The sequence below is a fragment of the Typopeltis vanoorti genome, chromosome 22 (assembly GCF_054136105.1).
Source record: "Typopeltis vanoorti isolate ZY-2024b chromosome 22, IOZ_Tvanoo_1.0, whole genome shotgun sequence".
NCBI lineage: Eukaryota > Metazoa > Arthropoda > Arachnida > Uropygi > Thelyphonidae > Typopeltis > Typopeltis vanoorti.
In genome coordinates this window covers 85954576-85974167 of record NC_143570.1, presented here as the reverse complement: position 1 = coordinate 85974167, position 19592 = coordinate 85954576, and the positions used below count along the sequence as shown (strand labels likewise).

The following is a 19592-nucleotide window of genomic DNA, read 5'->3' as shown; positions in this document are numbered from 1 at the left end:
GACTTCCCACGATACCAGCTTTGCTGATTCTGTTGTCTATTTCTATATTTAGTTTACCATCTTCAGTAAAAATTGTGCCTAAGTAGCTGAAATGTTTTACTTGTTCCACAGGTTCTCCATTCACAACACAGTTGACATTTTCAATGATTCTGCCTATTTTCATTGTCTTTCTCTTTTTATTACTGACCTTCATACCATATCTATTACAACAGCTATTCAATTTAGTCAGAGAATCTTGCAGACTTGTAGCGGATTTATTTAGAAGTATAACATCATCCGCATAAAGCAAAGAGCTGACATTAACATCTCCAATTTTGATATCAGGTTTAATACCACATTCCTTCATAATGTGATCCATATAGATAATGAATAACAGAGGGGATAATGTACATCCTTGTCTCACACCAGATTTAACATTAAACCATCTTCCTGTACTTCCTTCAATTCTAACTGCTGACTCACAACTCAAATAAAGACTAAGTATTGCTTGATATAATGCCCCATTGACACCATATAACTGCAGCGTATTGAATAGCTTCTCTCTTGGCACCTTGTCATATGCCTTTTCCAAATCGACAAAACTTAAATACAGATCTTTGTTATTTTCCCAGCTTTCTCGACTATTTGTCGTAAAGTGAAGATCTGATCCTGACAGCCTCTGTTTGGCCTGAATCCAGCTTGTTCTTCACCAAGCTTTTCTTCCACAATTCTTCTCAACCGTTTCTCAAGTATATTTGCATAGATCTTGCCAGGAACACTCAGTAGGGAAATACCTCTGTAATTCTCATTCAGTTTTATTTCCCTTTTTATATATGGGTACTATGAGAGCTCTACTCCAATCATCGGGAATTCGTCCCTCTGTCCAGGCTTTCTGAACTATGCAGTGTAGCCACTGTAAGACTCTTATACCACCATACTTCAGCATTTCTGGTCGAATATCATCTACTCCTGCTGCCTTTCCACATTTCAAGCCTTTGAAATGTGGAAAGGCAGCAGGAGTAGATGATTCAAAGTAATTACTCCATACTTCAAGGATATCTTTTTCTCCTGTTTTCATTTCACCTTTATCATCTCTAATTCCTTTTACAGCACTCTTTCCTCCATTCCTAAGCTTCTTCAACAACCTCCAGAATATTTTGCCACCTTCTTGATATTTATTTTCTATATTCTTGCCAAAGTCCTCCCATGACTTTTGTTTAGCTAGTTTTACACACTGTTTAGCTTTCTTACATTTGTCTCTGTATTCTGTAAGAGTAAAAGCTGACTTATTTGCCAGGAACTTTTGATATGCTTTCTTCTTTTCCTTCACTGCCTCTTTAACTTCCTGTGTCCACCAGGAAGTTCTGATTTTTTTATCCTTGCACACAACCTCACCACATGCCTCTCTGGCAGAATCACTCAATGTTTCCTTCAGAGTTTGCCACTGAATCTCCAAGGTTTGATTCCTGTTCTCAAACACTTTCATTTTCTTTTCAATAATAATTCTGTATTTTAGTCTACAGTTCACATCTGAGAACTGCTCAACTTTTATTCGCTTTAAAACTTTCTTACATGTTATTCTTTTCAATATGAAATTCAATTTTATCCTGCTCAAGACTAAATAATAGTGATCACTTCCAATTTCAAATACTCTGTACACTCTGGTGTCCTGCACCAGGGAGTACAGAGGATTTGAAATTGGAAGTGATCACATATTCTATTGCTAATATAATTCTTACAGCATTTTGTGGTATTTAAATTTTGTCTTTATTAATATTTTGTTAATATTAATTAAAGATGCTAAGAAGTTATATTCTTGGTTTCATCCTTTATCCAAGTGTAGGCAAACAAGAGTTTGCATTTTAAGTCACTTTATGACTGGGCTACTTGTATATGGAGGCTAATAACTTCACATCAGTTGCCTTACTATCCCATAATGCAATGCATATATCCTTACAGACATGTGCAATGTTATGCATTATGAGAAGGGCCACTACCTAGACCAGTTTTGACCTTTATGGAGGTCTCAATAGTGGGAGCCAGACCCAGAAGTATTACCAAGGTTGAAAAAATGCAGAAGTCATATTTCCATACACAAGTAGTCAAAAGTGTCACACCTTATTACTAAAATACTCTAAATTAGAGATAGATGTTTAAAGTTTTCTCACTTGGTTATACTATAAATTAAAGATGCCAAAAAGTTGTTATATAAGTTATATCATAGATTATGTCTCACCGCTCAAATCATTTGTAACAACCATGACAATCATTTCCTTTGACTTAGCTTTTTACATCCTGATGATGTGGCTAATATCATGAATTTTTGCACTCGTGAAACATGATTTTGTCATAGTTTCATTAAGTGCTCCTCTGATTGAATCTCTATACGTAACTTTCTCCTTAACTTGTTTTTCTTGTTTGTTCTGTTGGTCTTTATTATTCCTTCAGATCACCTATTTCTTTCTTTTGTCAGCCTTGCTTAACTCTTTCTGTTTCTGCAATTTTTCACTTTTGCGCTTTGTCCTACGAAGTATAACATTTAAGCATACTATTTCTTTATTAATATCCATTTCGTTCTCCTCTATTTCCACGGCCACACGTTCAACATTAATAACATCATCTTCCATCTTGTTGTTGGTATTTGCTGTTCTCGTCACCTAATAGACACTAACTTTTGAAACGCTTAATACATACTCTCTCCCTAGTTTCAGTTTCCTTCGACATATTCTTTAATTTTCTTGGCGAATACATTTCACATACTGCACTGATTAACATCCCTCAAATTCAAATTGGCCAGACAACATGGTCTTTGATGCTATTGTTCGTCGCGTTGGTGCCAAGCTGACAGTATCACAATAAATATCACAATAAGAATGTTATAAGATACAACATACTCTAAAAATGCAGAAATCTACACTATAATACGCTAATTTTTTTAGGGAAAAACACAGTGAAACAGATAAAAATCACTAATTTTTACATAAGCGCTAAATTTCATGACCACTTAAAATATAACCTCAAATCAATATCCTTTACATTCTATACCTGATTGCAGGTCTCACTGATTGCCTATAATTTTTGGCCAAGTCTAGCCGACCAATGCCTAAAACTCCTCTCCCTTATTCCTGATACTTCTGGCATTTATGTACATGCATTTCAACATTCCTTTGGGGCCACAATTACTCTTGTGTAATGTCATTAGCAAACCCATTCAAATCTGAAATGTCTGCAATTGCATTCAGCATTGCATAATCATTTTTGTACACACATAGACCCATTTATGTCATGGTGGCCAGACACATCGTTGAAAATCTCTCATGCTAAACTAGGTGAACAAGGAAGTCTTGGCTGCCATTTTCCTTGACCCACCCCCAATATCTCTTTTTCCCTTGGTTTTGCACTTTGTAACTCCTCTCACTAAATAACACTTTTTCCAAACATCTAAGTCCGAAACCATTCAAATGTAGTCAAGTAGGCGTATGTTAGTCCTTTTCCATCAAATTCATTCTATGCATCTATAAACTTCACACCATTCCGTCTGCAAAATCTTCTCAAGCAATTGTGACCCTTCATAATGTTTCCTTTCTTATTGTTCATTTTCACTTCCTTCAACAACTCTTTGATACCCTCTCTTATTGCACATTTCTCCCCTTTCAAATCATTTCTTCCTGCCAAAACACTCAACTCTTTCACTTTCCCTTCTGCAAACTTATATTTTCGCTATTATCCTCGAGCTTCACACTTGGAAAACATGCTTTTGTCACTTTCTCATTTAGTGTATACTTCTTATAAATGAATCTCCATACAATACCTTTTCCTTATTTTCAGTTTCTCATATTTTCCTCACTTACTGTTCTCTTTCATTCTCTTGCTTGCTGTACCACACGACCGTTATTTTTCTGGTCTCTCTAGTTTCCATTTTGTCTTGTGAAGGACACTATGTAAGCATGCTGTTTCACTCCCTACTGTCATCTCATCATCCAGATAACTTTCAGCCACTTCTTTCATGCTCTCATTCATATCTCACACATTAGCATTCACTAATTCCATATTCTTCAGAACATTTTTGCAATTTTTCCTTATATAGTTAATATTTATCACTTCATTTTCCCACTTTCCACATGACTCGTGTTTCTTGCCCTCACACATGAAACATTTACTACAGTCTCTCTCACTACTACTCTCATTTTTGTATCATTATCGATTCTCTCTTCTTGGCAAGGAATGCATAGAATATACACTACATCTTACAAAATCCCTCATGCTAAACTAGGTGAACAAGGAAGTCTTGGCTGCAATTTTCCTTGTACATATCACTGCCATGAAAAAACCCATTCTAAACAACATCCAGTAATAAATTTCTGAAACAAACACATATACACTCAACTTTACAGTCTAAAGTAAATAAGACATAGCCAAAAATGATTACTAAAATTAGTAATACTCACTATAATAAAACTTATCTGTGGGATACATTCGAATAATGCTTCTGATTAGATTCATTTGGCTAAACCTCGTCAAGCAGTTTTGAGAGAAATTGTAACTAACCTGTTCATCTATAACTTTTTGTATGCTTAATTTGAACTCATTTTTGAACTTTGAACTCATTATTACTTGTTCACCAAATTTACTGAAACTATCTCTTCATTATCATTAAAATATTTGCTCAGATATTTACCCTGAATTTTACTTTCCTCTTTCCCAAAATCTTCAAAGATCTTTAGGTCAAGTAAGCTTGACACAGCTTTTAAATACATTATTGCTTTATCTATTAGATATTTTCATTCAACACTGGAATAGCTCTCTACATACATACACTATCTGAATACCATTGTATATTTTACATTTTCTTTCCTTTTGATGTATCAGCACCATTCCCTTTTCCATTGCCTATTTCTTCCAAATGCATTGGCACTGCAGAGTAGTTAACAAGTGCAATCTGTGCCTCTGTTAGACACACACACACCTTACTGAATGCCGATACTTGAACTTCAGAATTTTTATTTGTAACATGGTTACTATTTTTCCAATTCTTTCATCACTCTTTTCAGTGAGGTCAGGTAAAACATGCCACTGTTTTAATTTCACAATAAAGGAAACATCTTTAATAGAATTTAAAAGAGCCAGATTCAAATTATGTGCGATACAACGTGTTGATATAAGATCAGGCTCATCTCTCTTTAATTATGCCACTTGCCCATCCGTTTGTTCCCAGCACGTTACTTGCAATATCTGTTTCAATGCCTACTAACCAATCTTGCACATAAGATATCTTCATGGCTTATATCAGTTATGTGTTAAAAGACACACACACACAATTTATTTCTTTCCATGAAGGAACCAAAAAAAACATTGTTTTTATTTAATCTAATTAATTCATGGAATAAATTATTTTCAAATTCTTAATTTTTATCTTTGTATTAAAATAATTATTTCAAAAATCCATTAAAAAATTAACAATATATCTGATAAAAAAAAAAAAGAAGATAAATTTGTCTTATGAACAATCAACTCACAAACACATTTCCAAGAATACTGTTTTGATCTCGAGTTGGGGGTCATCTATATATACATATTAAAAAGTACTCGAAATAAGCTACATCTATTTTTTTTTTTTTTTTTTTTTTAATCCATTCTGTAGTTATACCATTGGTTTTTATTGTTATAAAATTATATTCATAATATTATTTCATATTATAAGAAACCATAGCTTTTATTAATCGAGGAGGTTTTAAATAAAATTTCAAAGTTTATTATTATTTTTTTCTTTTATGTGGGTCCCACCCCATGAAAGGCTTCTATAAACCTATAGTGCATTTGTACTGTGGGTGGGATAAGGTTTTTTTTTCTATTTTTATTAATTTTATATATATTTTTTTGTATTTTTTAAAAAAATTATTTTTTACATAGTTTGGAAAGCCTGCTCTAGAGATCAAACATAAAATCTTTGATAGAATTTAAAACCTTAAAAATTTCAGGCCTCGAATAATTGAGGCAGTGGTGTCACACTGAGCAATGAAATTCATATCCCACCTAAAGACAATCACAAAACTCATGCCCATAGTGGGATTTAAATCTGCAGTCTGTGGATATGCTAACCAATTGTCCAACCAGACTGGCATTTCACTAGAATAAAGGATTTTTCACAATCTGTAAATGGAATTTTCTTTGTTTTTCAATTACCAGTTGTAAATTAAAGACCAAATGAATATATTTGTAATCCTTGAGTACAAAATGGATGTAATTCTTGGAAGTTTTTTCACTTGGTTATACTATAAATTAAAGATACCAAGAAATTATATACTTGGTTTAATCCTTTATCCAAGTGTAAGCAAACAAAGTTTGCACCTGAAGTATTTTCAGGATGGGGCAACTCATTTATAGAAGCTTAGACTTCGCATCACTTGCCTTAGTATCCCATAATGCAAAGCACATATCCTTTCGGGTATGTATAATGCTATTCATTATGGGGAGGGTCACTACCCAGACTGGTTTCGACCTTTATTGAGGTCTTTTTAGTGGGAACCAGATCCAGAGGTGATACTAAGATTGAAGTAATGCAGAAGCCATATTTTCATATACCAGTTGCCAAAAAGTGTCGCATCTTATTATTAAATTACTCTGGATATTGGAGAAAGTAGTTGAAAGTTTTTTCACTTGGTTATACTATAACCAAGGGTCTGGCTCCCACTGAAGAGACCTCAATAAAGGTCGAAACCAGTCTGGGTAGTGACCCTTCCCATAACGAATAGTATTATACATACCCGAATGGATATGTGCTTTGCATTATGGGATACTAAGGCAAGTGATGTGAAGTCTTATCTTCTATATATGAGTTGCCCCATCCTGAAAATACTTCAGGTGCAAACTTTGTTTGCTTACACTTGGATAAAGGATTAAACCAAGTATATAATTTCTTGGTATCTTTAATTTATAGGATCTAATACTAAATCCATTTTCTTGTTCTGCAAGATGTTTTGCTATATAGTTAATTTTTATTATTATTATTATTATTACGGACAACTCCAGGGAGTCATTAGACTCATCGAGGGATGCCCCAAATCATTTTCATCACAACTATTCGACATTCATACAGTATCTATCATACCTCGCCTTAAACTCATTCACTGTCACAGCATCCACCACAGACTCAGGGAGCGCATTCCACTCATTCACTACTCTAAAAGTAAAGAACCCAGCTCTAACACCTTTACTAACCACACTTTTGCCCAGTTTCCATGGATGTCCCCTAGTCCTCCCAGAACCAGCCCTGTTCTCAAAAATATCTTCTGAATTAATTTTATAGAAACCCTTCAGTAATTTGAATGTCTCAATCATATCTCCCCTCCTCCACCTATCAACCAATTTTTGCAACCCACAAATCCTCAACCTGTTCTCATACGGTTCATTCCACAGACCTACTATCATCTTGGTCACTCGCCTCTGGATCCTCTCCACCTCCTCCCCATCAAGAAGAAACCTAGGTGACCAAATCTGAGCACAGTAGTCGAGATGAGGTCTTATCAAGGCTCGATACAGAGGAACAATAACCTGCTTGTCTCTGCTTGTCAACGTATTCTTCAGCAACCAAGTGATTTGATGAGCTGATTTGGCCACTTTTGCAATGTGTCCCCTAAATTTCAATTCCTTATCCACCAACACTCCTAAATCTCGTGCCTCATCAATTTCCTGGAGCACGGTTCCACCAATGCAGTAAACTGCCTCCAATCTTTTAACCCCAAAATGCATAACCTTACATTTTGCCACATTAAATTGACATCCATTCTCCCTAGCCCAGACCTCCAATCTATCCAAATCATCCTGCAAAATTTTGACGTCATCTGCATTCACTATTGCCCTACCCAACTTCGCATCATCTGCAAACAAATGAACTGTTCCTCTCAGATCCTTTCCTATATCATTTATGAACAAATTAAACAGCAGTGGTCCAAGAACAGATCCTTGTGGTACACCACTAGTCACAGGCCGTCTTGTGGACTCTACTCCTGAGTAAACCACTCTCTGATATCTCTCCGTCAACCACCCTCCTATCCATCTCACCAACCCTATGTCCATTCCCATATGCTGCAATTTACTGATTAGAATTCCATGTGGTATCCTGTCAAAGGCCTTAGCAAGGTCCAGCAGAATCACTGTAAACCTATTACCCTTATCCAGTTCAGCCGTCACTGTGTTATAATACGTGAGCAAGTTACTGAGGCATGACTTACCCTTCACAAAACCATGCTGTCCCCGATACAGTATCCCATTTTCTTCTATCCAATCTTGTATTTTCCTCTTGACTATTTTCTCTAAGACCTTGATAATGATTCCTGTTATGCTGATTGGCCGGTAATTTTCAACAGCAGCCTTGGAACCACCTTTGTGCAGTGGAACTATTTTCCCCTCTTTCCACCCCCTTGGGACTGACCCAGTCCTGAGGCTCAAATTAAACATAATGGTCAAGGGCACTGACAATTCTTTGGCCGCTTCACGTACGACACGAGCTGGTATACCATCCAATCCCACAGATGTATTGACATTGAGGTTCTGTAATAGACTAGTTACCTCTACCTCATTCATCACAATTCCAGTATAAGCTGTTGGTTCCTCCATTTCCGCAAAGCCACCACCTGGATGATATACTCTTGCAAAGTGCTCGCACAGTAATTCCACAACATCGACTGATTCAGTTACCTCCCTACTCTCAGCATTTTTTAAGATCATTCTACCATGAGCATTTTTCCTTTTACTTGCAACATATTGAAAAAACTGTTTGGGATTCTCTTTAGCCTGCATGGCCAATTTCCTTTCGTAATCTGCTTTTGCTTTTCTTACCACCCTTGTTACCATCCTGGCCTGAGCTTTATACTGTTTATGCACCTGATGGTCACCCTTCTCCTTAAATTCCCTCCACAATTGTTTCTTTTTTTGCAGCTCAAGCTTAATAGTGTTATTCATCCATTTAACCCCTACCTGATTTATTATTCGGACTCTTGGTATACAGCCAACCATTGCCTCCTGCAAACAGTTCTTGACCACCTCCCATGCACCATCAACATCCAGCCCTTGCAGTTTTACATGCCATGGCATTGAGCCAAGCACACACCTAAGCTTGTCATACTTACCAGCCCGGTAATTCCACATATACCCTGTCTTAATTGTAAATTCGACTCCTTTAGCCACCTCCCAAGTCATGACCTTATGGTCACTCTCACCAATTGGTGGCAACATGGTCATGTTCGTTACAGCTACATTCTCAGTTGCAATTACTAGGTCCAGCACTCTCTGCCCCCTGGTATTTTCCAATACATGTTGCCGTAGATAGTTGTCTCTTAATAACTGCATAAAATCCAATTCCTTCCTCCCATGTGCCCTCTCCTCTTTCCAGTCAATGTTACCATAATTGAAATCACCCATAATAATTACCCTCCTTCCATTCATTTCTTCTATTTGCTTATGCATACTATTCCCACCATCCACTCCATCACCCGGTCTATAGCAGCACCCAATTGTATATTTTGTTCTGCTAGATTGTATCTCACACCAAACAGCCTCAAATGTGCTTTTTTCCCTATCCTGCAGTTCAACTTCTATACTCCTTGGCTGAAGCTCATCAGCTACCATCAATCATTATTTCATCATTACTGTGTATGTTTTGTATCTGGAATCCAGTAGGTGTATTCTTCCATTTTTGATGAATTGGATTTGTCCTCTTTCTTGAAAATAGACAGTGTGGTAGATGTGCATAGTAAAAGTAATTAAGTAAAGCTGAATCTAGAAAAAATAAACCAAGCACAGAAAAGAAAAATCATGTGATGGTTAATAGTTGCAATGATCATTTTCAGCTGCAAATAAACGTATCAATTACAATGGAAAAATCATTATCGGCTAAGAGTATGCTAAGTAGTTACAATGGCAAACGGTGACTGAAACACACTCATAGTTTTTGGAATATGGTTGTAGTGCCATTTGAATTTTGAACTGACTTCACACGAAAGTGAGTTAGCCAGTACAAGACTGGCTAACTGCTCTATGACTGAACATTTTTTCATTTTGCAAGTCAAAAATGCTAGCCTGAAAATAAATGCATGGATAGGTGTAGGTGCAGGCTACATGTAAAAAAAAGGTATGCAAAAAAAATGTGAGAAATCTCTTTGAAAATTGAAAGAGAATTTTTCTATTAAATGTTAGTCTTCTTCCCTTCTTACTTACACTAAATGAATTATGATTCCTTCCTTCCTCTCTGAAGGGTTGTAATTTATGGATGAACCTTAAAGAGAAACTCAATTGAGTATCGTATGATGTTTTTCATAAATTTTCTAATGCTGTATACTAAAGAGAAGTACATTGATTTTCTTTTATTTTTTAGAATGATAGTAATTTATTTATTTATTTATTTTTTTTATAAATTTTTCAGGAAAAAGTAATGGCCAAAGCATCACCTTCATTTTATCTTAGAAAACTTAAAACGTACCTTGATCCTAAAGCATCTCGAAGTTCTCGTGTAAGTTTGTTTTCAGTTTTCATATTCATTTTTGTAATATCTCTTAATATTAGCATTAATGTAATATAACATTTTTTTTTTATAAAAAAAGAAATCTCTGTAAGGAAACAGAAATTTCTGCAATTTCCTACTATCAGATTACACTTTTTTAAAATTTATTCTTTTGTTCTCACTCTCATAATGGTTAACAGTGAGAAACTATTGACTAACTTGCTGTTGATTAGTACGCAGTCAGTTTGGACTTATTTTGATTTAGGAGTTGATAATATTCACTGTTCCTGTGGCATCTGCTACGTAGGCCAATGGGGAGATCAGGAGAAATCTGCATGAGCGAACATCAAAAGAACGTACAAAAAAGGAGAGAACATAAGTCTGGTTTGGCATTTCACACAACTTCTACTGGTCATGATGTACTCCCAGACAGAACAAACATGTCCTACATTGATAAAAACTGCTTCACAGGAAAATTCAAAGAGGCAGCAAATATGATTAAAATTGCTACGCAATGCAACAAAAATCAAGGTTTGATTTTAAATCAAGTTTGGTCAGCGTTTATCAAAAATTTACCCAGTTCAGACCTTGGACAGAGTGAAAGTGAACCACAGAATGCAACACCAAATAGCATTGTTTCCAGCTAACACGTATTAACGGTTGTATAGATCTGTTATTCGGTTTTTAATGAACCTTTTTTTTTTTGATGTTCATAATACCAACAAATGAACTTGTTTTTTTGTAATTTCTTATAGTTCGTGCTTTAAACTCTTAGTTCTCTTTACCCCTGAAGATGTTAGTCTGACGACTAACAAAAATTGTCGGGTTTGTTTTTTAGTACTTGTCTTTTTTTAATAAAAATGTTGTCACAAACTGAAATAATTCGATGATACCTTATATTTGGATTTTTATTGGACCATGATTTTGATAAACATATATACATAATTGTCGACAAGTTTTGCCAGCTAGGGTCTGTCTGGCTTCAGGACGAGAAAAGTTATACTAACATTAAATGCTAAAACAGAAGAATGCAGTAACGATCTTAAATTCAGTTAAACAAATTGAAAAGTACGCGTGACATTAAGAGCATAAAGCGTGGAGACTTAGTCATTGTTAGTAGATCATGTTTTATAGTTTTTCGCATAATTGAGTTCTGCTAAACATAATGAATTTATTAAGTTTTTCCAAATGTCTTTTAATATCATGCCTTGATTTCTGTTGAGGTTTTCTCCTGTCCGAAGCACCACTGCAGCTTCTTTAAAGTTTCAACATATGAAATCTTCTTCAATGTATGGCATGGAGCTGTTGTCCCAATGTATGGAATGGTTCGAAATTGAGAAATGATGTGCTAATCCTGAGGTGTCTGTTCTGTTGTTGTCGACATCTCCGATATGTTCTTTTTTTTCGGATTTCTAGGTTTCGTGAAGTTTGGCCTATTTAAGTCAGTCCACAGGAACACGGGATGCTGTAAACTCCTGCGTATTTGTAGAAAGCGATGCTCTCCGTAGGAGATCTTAACATGTGTCGTGTAGTTAAAATAGGTTTAAAGGCGACCCTGATGTTGAAAGGCTTCATGATTTTTGCTGTTTTGGTGGAGAATGAGCCTGCATAAGGTATGACGATGGATGATGTGTACTGTCTCACTTGAAGTTATTGCTGGGGGTTGTTTCTATAGAGGATCTTTTGAATTATATTTTGTGGATAACCATTTTTGGATGGAGTTTTTGATATGAGTGAGAGCTCATCAAGTACATCTTTTTCTTCTGTGATGATATTTTTTGCTCTGTTTTTTAGCATATGTATGATGCTAAGTTTTTGTGCATAATGATGATGATTAGATGTAAAATGAAGATAACGTCCGTTGCAGTAGATTGTGAGCTTGATTTGTCCATTATTCTGTTTTTTTACTAATACATCCATAAAAGGTAATTGATGGTTGTTTTCTAATTCTAATGTGAACTTAATTTTATGGTGGGAAGAATTTATTTTTTGGACGAACTCGAGTAAGGCATTTTCCGTGTCTTTCCAAACAATGAACACATTGCCAACATATCTCCACCAGACTGATGGTTTTGGAGTTATTTTTGATAGGATGTCATTTTCTAGTTTTTCCATGAACAGATCCGCACACAGTGGTGACAGGGAACTGCCCATGGCTAAGCCTTCCAGTTGTTGATACACTAAGTTGTTTACTTTAAAATAGTTAGACTTTAGGCATTGGCAGAAAAGCTGTGCGATGTTGTTTGGAAAGACATCTTCTATGATCTTAATTACTTCTTCAACCGGTACGTTTGTGAACAGAGAAACCACGTCTAGACTTGCAAATATATCTGTATTTGATATATTGATGCTTTTAAGTTTTTCAACGAAATGTTGAGAATTCTTTATGAATGAGGCTGATTTCTTTATCTTCTCTTTCAACAGACTGGCTAGCTGTTTGGCTAGTAGGTATGTAAGAGAATTTCTGCCGTCCACGATCAGGCAAAGCAGAACTCCGTCTTTATGGACTTTTGGTACACCATATAGGCGTGGTGTTAATGGATGTAAAGATTTAAAATTTCTTTGTAATTCTTTTCATTTCATTCTTTTCAGCAAAGTTTTTCATTCTAGTAAGGTATCTCAAATTAAAAAAGTTGATGAACTCTATCAAAGAAAGTACAACTCTAGACCATGTCTCCCAGATGATAAGGTTATTTTCAAACTTTCGGACTACAGTCTTTCCAAACAGGAATCAGATATTTTAAAAAAAAGGTTTCAACTTCTCAATAACTCCTAATCACATCCCAAAAATAGATTTCATAAGTAATATTGAGAAAGGGCTTTCTTCAGGGAAAGAAAAACTAAATAGTGAGATTGTGAGCATAAGCTACCAGGATCAGTGTGAGAAAAATAACGAAGAAAGATAACAAGATAACATTGTGAGATGACCTCCATCAGAACAACAGTCAAATGGTTGAATGATGGGCGAGAAATTTTATGAAGGTAAGGAGACCAGGGATTAGCTTCTGTGTTTATATTCCAATGCAAGGTGTATTAGAAATGAGGGCAGAGAGTTTGTGGCCTTGATATAGTTAGTGAGTCTGCAAATCATTGGTATCAGTGAGATATGGTTAATGGAGGATGGTGTGCTCACAGGAATAGAATGTGATGATTATGGCATTTTTCTAAAAAAAAAAAAAAAAAAAAAAAGAGGTTGTGGGGTATTACTTGAAGGAAGCAGTAGTGATAATGATCTTTCAGGCCATTTGGTTCAAGGTTGAGGTAAGCATGAATTTTTGATATTCAGTAGGGTGTTACTACAGGCCAGGACATGTAGAGGATTATTTTTAAATGGTTAAATAGATGAATCTGATGAGTGGCAGGAGAATGATAATAATGGATGACCAACTATGAAAGCATTGATCGGAAGAAACACTCAAGTAAGGAGATCGAATTCTTTAAGGTATTTAGGGACAGTATCTTATTATTATTATTACCCAAGACCTCATGGAGTTAAAGACTCATCTGGAGGTCCTTTTATCACACACACACATCTCATTATACCTTGTCTTAAACACACTCAAACTCCTTGCAGACACCACACTCTCAGGCAAGGCATTCCAATCATTCACAACTCTGCACAAAAAAACCTGCCTCTCACTCCCCTATTCACACTCTCTTTATACAGTTTCCAGGGATGACCTCTGGTTCTCCCCTGATTCTCCCACTATTCTCTGTAGAACTTCTCTACCATTGATCTTATAACAACCCCTTATCAACTTTCCTCATACTCAACGTTCCAGAGGTCAGAAACTACCTTAGTCAGTTGCCTTTGGACCCTTTCCAACATCTCTTCATCCTTCTGAAAACCCGGTGACCAAATCTGGCCACAATAGTCCATGTGTGGCCTAATCAAAGCCTTATACAATGGAACAAGAATCTCCCTACTTCTACACATCAGTGTCCTCCGCATCATTCCCAGAAGTCTTTGTGTTGTCTTCACAATTTTGGCGATGTGTCCCCTAAATTTTAGATCCTTATTCACTATCATCCCCAGATCTCTTATTTCCTCTACCTCCAACAATATATTCTCACCAAGCATAAATTCTGCATCCCATCTTTGTTTTCCAAATTTTAAAACCTTACATTTTGCAACATTCAACTCTCATCCCCATTTCTGTGCCCAATCACTCAATTTATTCAAGTCTTCTTGCAAGGCTACAACATCTTCACTACTCTTTATGGTTCGTCCCAACTTTGCATCATCTGCAAACAACTGAATACCTCCATCCAAATCTTCCCCAATATCATTAATATACAAGTTAAATAGTAATGGCCCTAAAACAGACCCCTGAGGCACTCCACTAGTGACTTTCCTTTTCCTGGATATTGCATCCCCATACACAGCTTGTTGATACCTATCATAGCCAGTCTCTAATCCAATGCACTAATCTAATATCCAACCCCATCTGCTCTAGTTTGACTGTCAACTTATCATGAGGTACTCTATCAAAAGCTTTTGCGAAATTCAAGTATATTACTGTGTATCCTTCTCATCTGTCCAAGGAAGCAGTCACTTTATTGTAATAAGTAAGTAGATTACTAAAACATGATCTCCCTTTAGCAAATCCATGCTGTCCATTAAAGATTATACCATTGTTGTCAACCCAACTCTGGATCCTAGTTCTCACAAGCTTCTCCAACAACTTAACCACAACACCTGACACAGAGATAGGCCTATAGTTTGATGCTTGAATTCGATCCCCTCCTTTATGAAGTGGCACAATCTTGCCCTCCTTCCACTCTTTAGGAACTTGACCAAGTGCAAGACTCGTATTAAAAAAATATGTCAAGACAGGTGTCAACTCTCTGGCACATTCCTTCAGAATACGCGGTGATATATTATCAAGTCCCATAGCCTTATTTACATCTAGTTTACTCAGCTCCCCAAACACCTCTTGCTCACTTACAGTCAGCCTCTCCTCCCCATCATCAACTGCTCTCAATCTCTCCATGAAGTCACATTCACAAGATTGAAAGACCTGTATAAACTGCTCATTAAGTATCTCTACCACACATTCTGCAACAACTGTCTTTATACCATTTCCTCCAATCAATATCATCCTTCCATAATCATTCTTTCTTTTGCTGGCTACATATTGAAAGAACTCCCTAGGATTCTTTTTGGCTACATTAGCTAACTGCTGTTCATACTCTTTAGCTACTCTCACCAACCAAGTCACCCTCCTTGCCTGGTCTTTGTAGACCTCATGAAATTAGTTACTTCCACTTCTCTTATGCTGCCTCCACAATGCCCCTTTTCTCTGTATCGCATGCTTAATCTTTTTATTCATCCATCTCACAGCTACCTTATTTAACCTTCTTACCCTTGGAATACATTTAGACATTGCATCTACTAAATAGTTTTTGAAAATCCCCCAATCTGCATTGATCTCTTTTCCAGCTAACTCCTCATTTCATGCTATACCTGCAAGCTGTCTCCTGAGCTCTTCATGATCACCCCCCCCCCTTGTAGTTCCACATATACCCTTTTTTCACAGGGGTCCTTGCACTGCTGGCAACCACCCAGGTAATCACCTCATGGTTACTTTCACCAATTGGTGGATGATTTGACACCTCATTGATAATTACATCCTCCGATGAGATGACCAAATCCAAGACCCTTAATCCTCGTGTGCCCTCTGTTACATACTGTCTGAGGTAGTTATCTCTCAAAAACTCAAGAAACTCATTTTCTTTACTTCCAGTTGCTATCTCTTCATTCCAGTCTATATTGCCATAATTAAAATCACCCATAATGATCACCCTTTTCTTATTTGCTTGGCTTATTTGACTATACATTTCAAAATGTTAGATAACAGTTCTGTCGCCCGAGGACTGTGAGAAGTGGGCTAGGGCTACTGAACCAAGGACGGGTTCAGCTAAAGAAGCGAGTCCAACAGAAAGAGAGTGTGTGTAAAGTAAGAATCGGGGCGCTGAATGTGGGTACAATGAATGGGAAGAGTAGGGAGATAGTGGACATGATGAGAAGAAAGAAGCTGAAGATCTTGTGCGTGCAGGAGACAAGGTGGAAAGGCAGTAAAGCAAAGGAGCTGGTGGAGGGATATAAACTGTTTTATAGCAGTGTGGATGAGAAAGGAAGAAACGGAGTTGGAATTATCATCGATAATTCCAACTCCGATAGGAGCTAAAGAGTGGAGTCTACGAGGTGTGCCGGAAGAATGATCGGATTATGAGTGTTAAGCTTGAGATGGGAGGAAGTGTGGCTACTATAGTGTGTGGCTATGCCCCGCAAGTAGGTTGTGATGATAAGGAGAAAGAGACATTCTGGAGAGAACTTGACCAAGTAGTAATGAGAATCCCTGATGGTGAGAGAGTGATCGTCGGAGCAGATCTGAACGGGCATGTAGGAAGGTGACGAAGTGGTGAAGAAAGGGTACATGGAGGTTGGAGTAGTGGTGAAAGAAATGAAGAAGGTAAAAAAATCATAGAATATGCTGTGAGCTTCGATCTGGCTATAGCTAACACGTGGTTCAAGAAGAGAGTTGGGCATCTGATAACCTATAAGAGCGGGGATAGAATGAGTCAGATTGACTATATTATGTACCGTAGGAAACATCTGAAGGAGGTGAAAAACTGTAAAGTGATTAATGGAGAAAGTGTAGCAGCACAGGTTGGTTGTGGTAGACTGTGATATAAAAGGGGAAAAGAAGAATAGACGGAAGTGGTGGGTACAGAGGAGAAGAAAGTGGTGGAAATTGGAAGAGGAAGGACCAAGGAATAAGTTTAAAGAAGAGGTATTGAAAGAAATGAAGTTACCAGAGGATGTGGAAGAATGGTGGGACGTTAATAGTCGGAATATTAGAAAAATTGGAGAAGAGGTGCTTGGTATAACATCAGGAAAGGGACCACCTGAGGATAAGGAGGCATGGTGGTGGAATGAGGAGGTGCAGTTGGAGATCAAGGAAAAGAAAAAGGCAAAGAAAAAATGGGACATGACTGGAACAAGAGCCGACGAGGAGGCATATAGATTAGCAAAGAAAAATGCAAAGAGAGCTGGGACAGGGGCGAAAGCGAGGGCAGTTGATGAGGTTTATGAAGAACTGGAGAGAAACAGTGGCGAAGCTCAGTTGTTGAGAATAGCGAAAGCCAGAGATAAGGCCTCGAAAGACATAACATCAGTCAAGCAGATAAAGGATGCCTCAGGAGTAGTATTACAAGACGAGGACAAAATCAGAGGAAGATGGAAAGAATATTTCCGAAAACTACTAAATGAGGAGAATCCAACAAAGAGGTGCGAGGATGGAGAGGTAAATGAGAGACCAGTGCAAGACATAAGTAGAGAGGAAGTGGTTTGGGTACTGAGAAAAATGTAGAATGGAAAGGCTGTGGGAGCAGACCAGATACCTGGGGAAGTATGGAAAAGTTTGGGCAGTGAGGGCGTGGATATGTTATGGGATCTGATGTTTAAACTAGCCCAACAGGAAAAGATACCAGAGGAATGGAGGAAAAGTATTCTCGTTCCAATCTACAAAGGAAGAAGAGATGTTCAAGACTGTGGCAACTATAGAGGAATCAAGCTGATGTCACACACATTAAAAATATGGGAAAGAGTAATTGAAGCAAGGTTACGGCAGGAAACAAAAATTGGTGAGGAGCAGTTTGGATTTATGCCAGGAAGAGGGACAACGGATGCAATATTTGCGCTAAGGCGATAGATGGAGAAATATAGAGAGATGCAAGTGGATCTGCACATGGTGTTTATAGACCTGGAAAAGGTATATGACAGAGTGGCCAGGCAGCAGGTATGGAGGTGTATGAGGAAGAAGGGGGTGTCGGAAGTACGTGAGGTTGGTGAAGGAGATGTATGAAGGAACAGAAACTCAGGTCAGGTCTAGTGTCGGCATGACAGAAGGGTTCCCTATTGTTGTAGGGCTACACCAAGGGTCAGCTCTGAGCCCCTACTTCTTTTACCTGGTCATGGATGTACTAGTGGAGGATGTAAAGAAGGAGGCACCATGGAGCATGCTGTTTGCCAATGACATTGTTCTATACGAATCATCCCGAGAGAAGCTTGAAAATACCCTGGAAGAGTGGAGAAAGGCATTGGAGGAGAGCGGCATGAGAATTAACCGGATGAAGACTGAATATACAGGGTGTTCGGGATAAATTTGACAGTTTCGTAAGGAAAAAGAAAATCTTCTTTGTATCTATTAAATTTAATGAATTGACAAAAAAACATTACAGGCAGAGTTAATTACAATACTATCAACAAGATTTACTCAAAATAACCACCATTAGCATCGATCACAGCTTCAATTCTGCTTCGGAACCTCGAACAAGCTGATGCTACAGTCTCCCTGGGAAGGGCTGCAAAAACTGTTTTAATTTTATCCATTAACTGGGCTTTTGTATTACTGGAAGTGTGATTGGTGTCTTTTTCAACTGCGCCCCATACAAAATAATCCATGGGGTTAAGGTCTGGGGAGTTTGGAGGCCAAACATTTGGACTGGTGAAGTCGTAGAAATTTTCAGACAACCATTTTTGACTTTTCCCAGAGGTGTGGCAAGGGGCCGAATCCTGCTGCCATACATACGGCCTACCATTGGCTACCCTTGTTATCCAGGGCTTGACTACAGTTAGCAACTCCACGAACAAAGCCCGAATTCCAATGCCAGGGTTCTTCAACACCTGTTCCTGCAGATTTGCGAGGAATTCTGCTGTACGAACGCAATCAGATCGTCTGCTAGGGATCTTTCTTCTTGCTACATCCTCGTAGTCACCATTGCAAGTCTCTAGTTCATGCCTGATTGTTTTTACTGTATTCAGGGAGCATTGGGCAGCAGTCGTAATATCCTTATTTTGATGGCGGGCACGAATCATCATGATACAAGTTATTCTCTTCCATGATTCAGGTGGGTTCCAGCTATCCATCCTTTCTGACATCTTGTATATGAATGAAGAAGGGTCCAAACTTTTAAATGAAGAGAAGTGTGTGTTAATACATGTAACTTACGGAAAAATATAATTAATTATAAATATGTCAAATTTATCCCGAACACCCTGTATGTCAATGGGGAGTGACGAGGATATCGTCATACGACTCCAGGGTGA

At 37.5% G+C, this 19592-nt stretch overlaps 1 protein-coding gene across 1 annotated transcript in view; it reads left to right on the top strand.

Moving 5' to 3' along the window:
• The window catches only part of Frl (formin-like protein), a 516064-nt gene that overhangs the window by 138057 nt on the left and 358415 nt on the right, over positions 1-19592 (top strand). Inside the window, 1 exon segment of the mRNA XM_090412395.1 lies at positions 10400-10486. Coding sequence (XP_090268521.1) covers positions 10400-10486 — 87 coding nt within the window.